We start from the raw sequence: 9,906 nt of genomic DNA on the forward strand, positions 1-9,906 counted from the left end.
CAATGTGGCTAGAGCCCATCAAATGCAGTCAGACCTGGTTCATCACCGGCAAAGCTGCTCCACAGTTATTCTTTAATCATAACTTTTTCTGGACTATGCTCAGCTGTTCCACTCATAGAGTCAATGGAGCCCAGCAACAGACCCTTTGGTACAACTTATACATGCTGACCAGGTATCCGAATCTGATCTAGTCTCATTTGCTAGCATTTGGCCCATGTCCCTCTAAACCCTTCCTGTTCATCCATCCAGATGCCGTTTAAATGTTTTAATTGTACCTTCCTCCACCATTTCCTCTGGCAGCTCATTCCTTACATGCACCACTGTCTATGTGAAAAAGTTGACCCTTGGATCCCTTTTAAATCTTTCCCCTCTCACCTTAAACCTATGCCCTCTAGTTTTGGGTTCCCCCATCCCAGGGAAAAGACCTTGTCTATTTCACCTATCCATATCCCTCATGGTCTTATAAACCTCTAATAGGTCACCCCTCATCCTCCAAAACTCCAGGGAAAATAGCTCCAGCCTGTTCAGCATCTCCTTGTAGCTCAGACCTTCCAACCCCTGGCAACATCCTTGTAAATCACTTGTGCACACTCTCAGGTTTAACATCTCTGGAGAGCTTCATTGCAAACCTCCTTCCTGTCGCTTCCACCTTTGTCTCTGGCAAGTGTAAGGAGTTCGCAGCATTCGGTATCACCAAGATTGGGACTCTCCGATCAGCTATCCCTATCGGTTCACCCACATTCCTACAAAGCTGCAACTCTGGCTGCACAGCCTGTTCTCCTGTCAGGTTTCACTCAGACCCTGGCTTGGAGCATCTGCCTTTCTTCCCCAACATTATATGTGTTCCCATTAACCTTGCCATGTTACTAAAGGAATTTAAAGTAAAAGATGCCTCCAAGCCCTCTGACCTTGCAAACTGGTGTCCCATCTCAATGCTCCCCTTCTACTTGTGTTCTGAACGCTCTCCCAAATCCATGCCAGATTTTTGTCTCATAGAAATGTGCAGCACGGAAACAGATCCTTCGGTCCAACTTGTCCATGCGAACCAGATATCCTAACCCAATCTAGTCCCATTTGCCAGCACTTGGCCCGTTTCCTTCTAAACCCTTCTTATTCATATACCCATCCAGATGCCTTTTAAATGTTGGAATTGTACCAGCCTCCACCACTTCCTTTGGTGGCTCATTCCACACACACACCTCTGCGTGAAAATGTTGTCCCTTAAGTCCCTCTTAAATTTTTCCCCTCTCACCCTAAACCTATGCCCTCTAGTTCTGGACTCCCCCACCTCAGGGAAAAGACTTTGTCTATTTACCCTATCCATGCCCCTCATGATTTTATAAACTTCTATGAGGTCACCCCTCAGCCTTTGACGTTCCAGGGAAAACAGCCCCTGCCTATTCAGCCGCTCCCTATAACTCAAACCATCCAACCCTGGCAATGTCCTTGTGAATCTTTTTTGAACCCTTTCAAGTTTCACAACAGCAAGTTTTGAGCCATAGAGGTCGACTGCACATAATAACGCCCTTCAGCCCAATAATTATGTGCTGGTCATGACTGACCCCCTAACACTAATTCCATTTTCCAACAGTTGGCTCTCGGCCTTATGTGCCTTGTCATCGCAAATGCATATCTAAATACTTTTTAAATGTTATGAGGGTTTCTGCGTCAACCACTCTTATAGGCAGTGAGTTCCGGATTCCCATTACCGTCTGGGTGAAAAATTGTTCCTCACATCTCCTCACATGTAATTGGAAAGGCAAGTACTGGTGAGGGATATTTAACATGGCTTTCTGCATGAGAAATCGTGTCCCACAAACTTGAATGAGTTTTTTGAAGAAGTAACAAAGAGGATTGATGAGGCAGAGTAGTGGATGTGATCTATATGGACTTCAGTAAGGCGTTCGACAAGGAGACTGGTTAGCAAGGTTAGATCTCATGGAATACTGGGACAACTAGCCATTTGGATACAGAACTGGTTCAAAGGTAGAAGACAGAGGGTTGTTTTTCAGATTAGAGGCCTGTGACCTGTGGAGTTCCACAAGGATTTGGCCTGGGTCCACTACTTTTGATCAATTATATAAATGATTTGGATGTGAGCTTAAGAGGTACAGTTAGTAAGTTTGCAGATCACACCAAAATTAGAGGTGTAATGGACAGCGAAGAGGGTTACCTCTGATTACAACGGGATCTTGATCAGATGGGCCAATGGGCTGAGGAGTGTCAGATGGAGTTTAATTTAGATAAATGAGAGGCGCAGCATTTTGGGAAGGCAAATCTTAGCAGGACTTAATGGTAAGGTCCTAGGGAGTATTGCTGAACAAAGATCTTGGAGTGCAGGTTCATAGCTCCTTGAAAGTAGGGTCACAGGAAGATAGGATAGTGAAGAAGGCGTTTGGTATGCTTTCCTTTATTGGTCAGAGTATTGAGTACAGGAGTTGGGAGGTCATGTTGCAGCTGTACAGAACATTGGTTAGGCCGTGTTTGGAGTATTGTGTGCAATTCTGGTCTCCTTCCTATCGGAAAGATGTTGTGAAACTTGAAAGGTTTCAGAAAATATTTGCAAGGATGTTGCCAGGTTTGGAAGATTTGAGCAGTAGGTAGAGGTTGAATAGGCTGGGGCATTTTTCACTGGAGTGTTGGAACCTTTTGGGATTTATAAGATCATGAGAGGCATGGATAGGATAAATAGGCAAGGTCTTTTCCCTGAGGTGGGAAGTCCAGAACTAGAATAGATTTAGGGTGAGAGGGGTAAGATATAAAAGAGACCTAAGGGGCAACTTTTTCACGCAAAGGGCGGTACATGTGTGGAATGGGCTGCCAGAGGAAGTGGTGAAGGCTAGTACAATTGCAGGATTTTAAAGGCATCTGAATAGGAAAGGTTTGGAGAGATATGGGCTGGGTACTGGCAGGTGGAACTAAATTGGGTTGGGGTATGTGGTCAGCATGGACAGGTTGGACCGAAGGATCTGTTTCCATGCAGTACATCTCTATGACTGTAAACTGTAAATTTATTCTCCCCTACTCCCCCAGACAATAATCCCTCCACCAAGTGGAAAATCTCCTTCTGTCTACTCTATTTATGTCCTTCATATTTTCATTCAACTCAATTTTAGCATTGATTCAGTTTCCTATGCAGTAAGGAAAACAGCCCCAGACTGTCCAATTTCTCTTCATAGCTAAAGCGCTCCAGCTCAGGCAACACCCTGGGTAAATCTCCTCAGCACTGTCTCCGATGCTATCACATCTTCCTATAATGTGGATCCCACAATTGCAAATTCTGTAGCTCTGATCTAACCAATGATTTATACAGTTCCAGCACAACCTCAGTGCTCTTCAACTCTGTTCCTCAGCTAATAGAGTCAGGTCTTCTATAAGATAACTGAATAATGGGTGAGAGTTGTGGAATTCAGGTCTGTAAGCACTGAAGACTTCAATAAAAATTACATTGGGCTGAAACCAGAGCTTGGGACCAAGTTCAGGATAAAATTGGTAAGATACTGAAAATAGTTTGGTGGTAACTAATGAATTAAAGTTCTTGGTGTGATGTTTTACTCTGTGCAGCATTAAATATTGTATTTAAAAAGTTGCATCCTCAACATTGCAAAGGTGTGACAGAGCACATATATTTAAAAGTGTAGTCCTTTCCTGATGGTAGCTTAAGAGGGTCACAGATTGTTAAAAGTACTAAAACATAAACATAGAAGTAACAGGTTCATTAATTAAAAATGACCTTTTCATCAAGTTATTGGTATCGCCTAGTTGTCACCAGAGTTTAACTGCTGTTTCCCAGTGACTCAGACATACACATTGGGGGCATGGAGATTGACCCGTTCTTTTCAATGGACAAAGCAGCCATTGGGGCCGGAAAAGCTGCAATTATTCCAGGATCCGATTGCCCCCAGGGGAGCAAGAAGCAGGAGGTTGGGAAAAATGCGGATATTGACAGTGACAGTAGTGCATCAAACAGTGGAAATGGCCACAAGCAAAAACACCTGCTGTCAGCTTGTGAGCACCTCAAAGAGAATTTGGAGCCCGCAGCAGAAAGTCAGAGTGATTCAGAGGAAGACAGAAAATCCGGTGAACAAAGAGCAAAGACACCTGTAAGAAAAATAAAGCAAACACCGGCCAGTGTGAGGAAGAAAACAAAATCTCTCCCAATGAATTGATGCTGTGACAGTGTGCCTGACATGCTGTCATCTTTTGGATGTTCTGTAAACTCCCTTTGTTAATTGATGTACGTTTGATGAAATTGATCTGACTTTGAAGCCATATGATATAACAAGTAGAGATTTAAGGCACGTATATTCTGAGTTACAAATTCTTTGTTACTGTGAGAGCAGCAGTATTGCCTTTTTATAAAACAAAAGACTGGTTTTATATTTGAGAACGGAAATTTATAATAAAGTCTCCATAATGCTAAACACTTATTTAATTCCCACGTAATCATCACTGGATAAAAGTGCTGATAATGTTGTAAAAACTATTTAAGTACAGTGTTAGTATCGCCCATATAAACTTGCTTTCGTAATACTGAATAAATCTTTTACAGTTTCTCTTCATAATTATCAATACATAAAGACTGTTTTGTGATTTGGCACAGTAATTATCAATATTTCAAAACCAGAAATGTGTGTTTTAATTTGGAATTTTATTGGTTGATGTATATTAATATACAATGAAATTATGTTTTCAGTCTGGGCCTCCCATTTCTTGAGGGTCTTTTAGTCCAATTCATCCCCTTGAGGGAACTCGGCTCAAATAATACTAATCCTTCCCAGTTGGAGTTCTTAAAATTGCAGCCAAAACTCTTGTGTATGGTTGAAATGTAGATTGTCGAACCCCATGTTAGTCAAGTTATCAGTACTGTAATTCTGTTATCTCTCTCACGTGGCACATAAGTAGCACTTCAGAGCTTTCAGTAGAATTCTGCAATGTTTCTCTTTCTGATTGACATTTTCTGTTTGTCATATGGATTTTATGTACTTACACCAATTTCAGTTTATTTATTTGCTTCCTTTTTTTATTGGTTTAGAAAGCCTAAATTAATGCAACCTTTGTTTAATTGATTGCAATCCCCCATTTTAAATTATTTTGGAAATCACACTGTGCAGCCAACCCTTTTCTGAAGTTCATTTTCAGGGCTGTGACAAAGTTAACTGGATCAGCCCACAAGAGCACCTTTGCAGCTAGGAGTTCTGCAGGCAGTAACTCATCCCCTGTGTGTCCAATGCCTACCCATCATCTAGAGGGCATAAATTAGGAGTGAGGAGGAATACTCTCCATTCATTTGAATGACACTCCAGCTCAACGCCATCCAGGATAAAGTAGCCCTTTGATCCACACTGGCAGAGGGTACTGTGTACGATCCAAAACATGCACCCTTCAAACCTATGACCTGATTTGATTTGATTTGATTTATTATTGTCATGTGTACCTAGATACAGTGTAAAGTTCTGTTTTATGTGCAGTACATGCAGATCGTACCATATGAAGTGCATTTGGGTAATAGAACAGAGCGAGGAATACAACGTTTACAGCTGCAGAGATGGTGCACAAAGAGCGAGATCAACATTAAACTTTGTGAGGTCCACTTAGTGGATCATTGATAACAGTGGGGCAAGAAGCTGTTATTGAATCTATTCGTGAATGTATACAAACTTTTATATCTTCTGCCTACCCTTTGGCAGAGGGTAGATGAGAATGTAACTGGGGTGAAAGGGGCCTTTGATAATGTTGGTTGCTATTCTTCAGGTATCGGGTAGCTGACACAGAGGAGCATCACACCTCATGTTCCCTACAGCCACACACTGTCATTGGGTCGAAATCCTGAGAGTCCCCAAGAGGACTGTAGGAGCACCTGCATCATGTGGACTGCTGTGGTTCAAGATGGCAACTTGCCATCTTCTGTTAGGCAATTAGAGATGGGCAACGTTTTTTTAAAATTCACTCGAGATATGTGTGTGTCGCTAGCAGTGCCAGCATTGAAAGCCTATCCAGAGTCACCCTTACCAAGGTGGTGGTGAGGTGTTATGTTTGGATCAATCTCTTTGCAGCATTAACGAACAAAGAGATGTGACTTTCACCACAGATCAGACCTGTCATACCCTATTGCATTTTGTATGGTAAGTTACTCTGTGCCAGTCGCAATGGGAAGCAATTGAAGGCTCCACGCTGAGTAACAGGGAAAGAGAAAGACCATTGCTCATCCAATGCTTATTCTTAGGCAGCTGCCACAGCACCTTCCAGACATATTCAAATAGACTAATTCTCAACCTGGCTGCAGGTAGGATAAATCAACAGCTTACCAATGTATAAAAATTGAATCAAATTACTCCTTTAGTTTCTCACTCGGTAGCACGATTTCCTTGGAAATTCTTTGTGATGGAGGGACAGAATTGTTAAGGCATAATTGGAGACTATTTCACCCAACCTGCCTCCTCCATGTTTCCAGGTAGTGCATTCCATGCCCTAATGACTGGCTATGTGCAACAGGTTATTTTTTTTTCCTCACCACCCTTGCTTTGTGTTAGAGAGGAGCGAATAGAGTCGTAGATATTACAGCATGGAAGTAGATCCTTCGGTCCAACTTGTCCATGCTAACCAGATATCCGATCCCGATCTAATCCCACCTGCCAGTACCCAGCCCATATCCCTCCAAACCCTTCCTATTCATATACCCATCCAGATGTCTTTTAAATGTTGCAATTGTGCTATCTTCCACCACTTCCTCTGGCAGCTCATTCACACATACATCACCGTCTGTGTGAAAAAGGTCCCTTTTCCCTAAACCCAGAGAAAAGATCTTGTCCATTTACCCTATCCATGCCCCTCATGATTTTATAAACCTCTATAAGGTCACCCCTCAGTCTCTGACATTCCAGGGAAAACAGCCCCAGCCTATGTAGCCTCTCCGTTTAGCTCAAATCCTCCAACCCTGGCAACATCCTTGCAAATCTTTTCTGAACCCTTTCAAGTTTCACAATATCCTTCAGATAGGAAGGAGACCAGAATCTCTCACAATATTCCAACAGTGCCCTAACCAACATCCTGTACAGCCATAGCATGATCTCCCAACTTCTGTACTCAATACTCTGACCAATAAAGGAAAGCATACCAAATGCCTCCTTCATAATCCTATCTACCTGTGACTATACTTTCAAAGAGCTATGAATCTTCACTCCAAGGTCTCTTTGTTCAGCAACACTCCGTAGGACCTTACCATCAAGTGTATAAGTCCTGCTAAGATTTGCTTTCCCCAAATGCAGCACTTTGCATTTATCTAAATTAAAATTCATCTGGGCCCGTTTCCTGTTGTAATCTGAGGTACCCTTCTTTGCTGTTCACTATACCTCCAAATTTGGTGTCCTCTGCAAACCTATTAACTATACCTCATGCTCACATCCAAATCATTTATATAAATGATGAAAAGTAGAGGACCCAGCACTGATCCTTGTAGCATTCCACTGGTCACAGGCCTCCAGTCTGAAAAATAACCCTCCATCACCACCCTCTGTCTTCTACCTTTGAGACAGTTCTATATCCAAATGGCTAGTCCTCCCTGTACTCCATGAGATCTAACCTTACTAACCAGTCTCCTATGGGGAACCTTGTCGAAAGCCTTACTGAAATCCATATAGATCACATCCAGCATTCTGCCCTCATCAATCCTCTTTGTTACTTCTTCAAAAGACTCAATCAAGTTTGTGAGAATTCCTGAAACTGGTTACAGGGATCGTGATGCATGATTACTGCTACACAGGCTGTGTGCTACCTTGTTGGCTGTTCTTAAGGCAAAGAAAGATTGTTGAACAGTCAAAGAATTAAAGTGTGCAGGTGCCAGTGTTGGAATGGGGTGGACAAAGTTAAAAATCACACAACAGCAGATTATAGTGCAACAGGTTTATTTGAAGGCACAAGCTTTTGGAGCTCTTCATCAGATTGGTAGTGGCGCAGGATCATAGGACACAGAGTTTACAGTAGAAGATCGAAGTGTCATACAACTGATGCGATGTATTGAACAAACCGAGATTGCTTTTATGTCTTTAATCACTTGGAATGGGGATGCAGGTTTCGATTCATTATTATGTAAATCCCAGAACTTCTATCAAGTCACAGCCCCGAGACAGTTTAAGGTTTTTTTCAGTATAAAAAAAGTGACATCTCAGCTCAGACAAAGCATTAAAGGTGTGAGGTTAGAGTCTGTCTGCATTCCAACCTTGAGTTAGACTGGTTCTATTTATAAATTCCAACTTTGGAAAAGGCCACATGGGATTGACTGCCTAAAGATTGTGTGCTTTCTGAACAATATAGAAATTATTTGCAAATATAAATGTGCAAATGCAAATCCACCCCAAAGATGTTTATGTGCGTACTTGATAGAGTGTGTGTGTATATGTGTGTGTGAGTATGACAAAGAATATGCCTGTGAGAGGGTGTGAGTGTGAGGGTTATAGCGAACAGGCGCGTGAGTGGAGCTGAGTCCATGAAAAGGTCATCTTATTGAATGGTGGAGCAGGCTTGAGGGGCTAGATGGCCTACTCCTGCTGCTGTTTCTCATGGAGAGAGACAAAAATACCTGCAGATGCTGGCATCTTACATTTCTTACGTTCATGCTGTTCACTGTTAAAAACAAAGTGAAACAAAAATAAGATCAGCCCTTTTTGGCTGCTTCATGGCACAGCTGCATGCCTATCATATCCTAAGGTGGAACTTGAGCTTATACCTTTAAGCTCAGTGGTATGGACTGTGCCATTGGGCCACCTCCTGCTAATTTAAATGATTGCAATCAGTGCCAATCGTTCAATTATCAGAGAGCCAATCTTGAACTAGATTAAAAAGTGCCACTTCAAATGATTTGCAATGTGGCAGGATTGTGAATTGTTTGCAAGCTGAATGTGACATTGAAAGTAGCCTAATGATGAGATTTGATTTGATTTATTATTGTCGCATGTACCTGGATACAGTGAAAACTTTTGTTTTGCGTGCATCACAGAGAGGTGTGAAGATAACCCAATCCATCATGGAAGCCAACCTCCCATCCATTGACCTCCAGCTGCCCTCCTAGCTGCCTTAGGAAGGCAGACAACATCATCAAAGACCCCTCCCACCCCAGTTATAACCTTTTCCCTCGGGCAGAAGGTACAGAAGTTCAAACACATGTATCAACAGGTTCAAGAACAGCTTCTTCCCCGCTGTTATTAGATTGTTGAATGGTCATCGAATTTAAAATCTAATGTTGAAATTGCTTTCTGTGCACCTTCTCTGCAGCCATAACATTGTATTCTCCGCTCTATTCGATGACTGTTTGATTTTTGCATGTGTTGTCAGTGGACTTGTAGATGGAGTTCAGAAGAAATTTGGCTTACATGGTTATCAGCTACTGCTCTGAAAACCTCCAGGAGATGAAAAGGAACTGAGATGTCTTGTACCTGCAGGGTACAACAGGTTTATTTGAAAGTACAAACTTTCGGAGTACTGATCCTTTGTCAGATAGCTAGTGGAACAGAATCATAGGACACAGAATTTATAGTTAAAGATCAAAGTGTCATACAACTGATGCAATGTATTGAACAAACCTAGATTGCTGCCAAGTCTTTAATTAACCAGAGGAAACTTGTGGAGTGTAATACTACGAGTCAAGCCTCAAGGACCTGAATAAGTGTAATTGTTTAATAACCTCACACAATTGCAACACCAACCTCAAGTCACCACACCCATAATCAGCACGAAATATGTTGATGAGTCAAGACTCATTCCTGACATTCTGTACTAAGACTTGGTACTCCTGCAAGTTTCACACCCATTTATTTCTCAGCCTACACCCTGTACATCAGACAAACATAGTGCACAACAGTGACAACCTTGCAGGACAGGCTTGTGCACCCTGCAGGCTGTCAATTAGCT

General features: G+C 42.1%; 1 protein-coding gene across 2 annotated transcripts in view; it reads left to right on the top strand.

Moving 5' to 3' along the window:
- The window catches only part of tbl3 (transducin beta like 3), a 60,124-nt gene extending 55,552 nt beyond the window's left edge, over positions 1 to 4,572 (top strand). Inside the window, exon 23 of one of the 2 annotated variants that reach the window (XM_043711325.1) lies at positions 3,763 to 3,841. In XM_043711325.1, coding sequence (XP_043567260.1) covers positions 3,763 to 3,796 — 34 coding nt within the window. In that variant the 3' untranslated portion in view covers positions 3,797 to 3,841. Of the gene's footprint in view, positions 1 to 3,762 lie in introns of both variants that reach the window. The other variant, XM_043711324.1, reaches the window with a different exon arrangement.
- Positions 4,573 to 9,906: the final 5,334 nt, after the last annotated feature.

The sequence above is a fragment of the Chiloscyllium plagiosum genome, chromosome 21 (assembly GCF_004010195.1).
Source record: "Chiloscyllium plagiosum isolate BGI_BamShark_2017 chromosome 21, ASM401019v2, whole genome shotgun sequence".
Classification (NCBI taxonomy): domain Eukaryota; kingdom Metazoa; phylum Chordata; class Chondrichthyes; order Orectolobiformes; family Hemiscylliidae; genus Chiloscyllium; species Chiloscyllium plagiosum.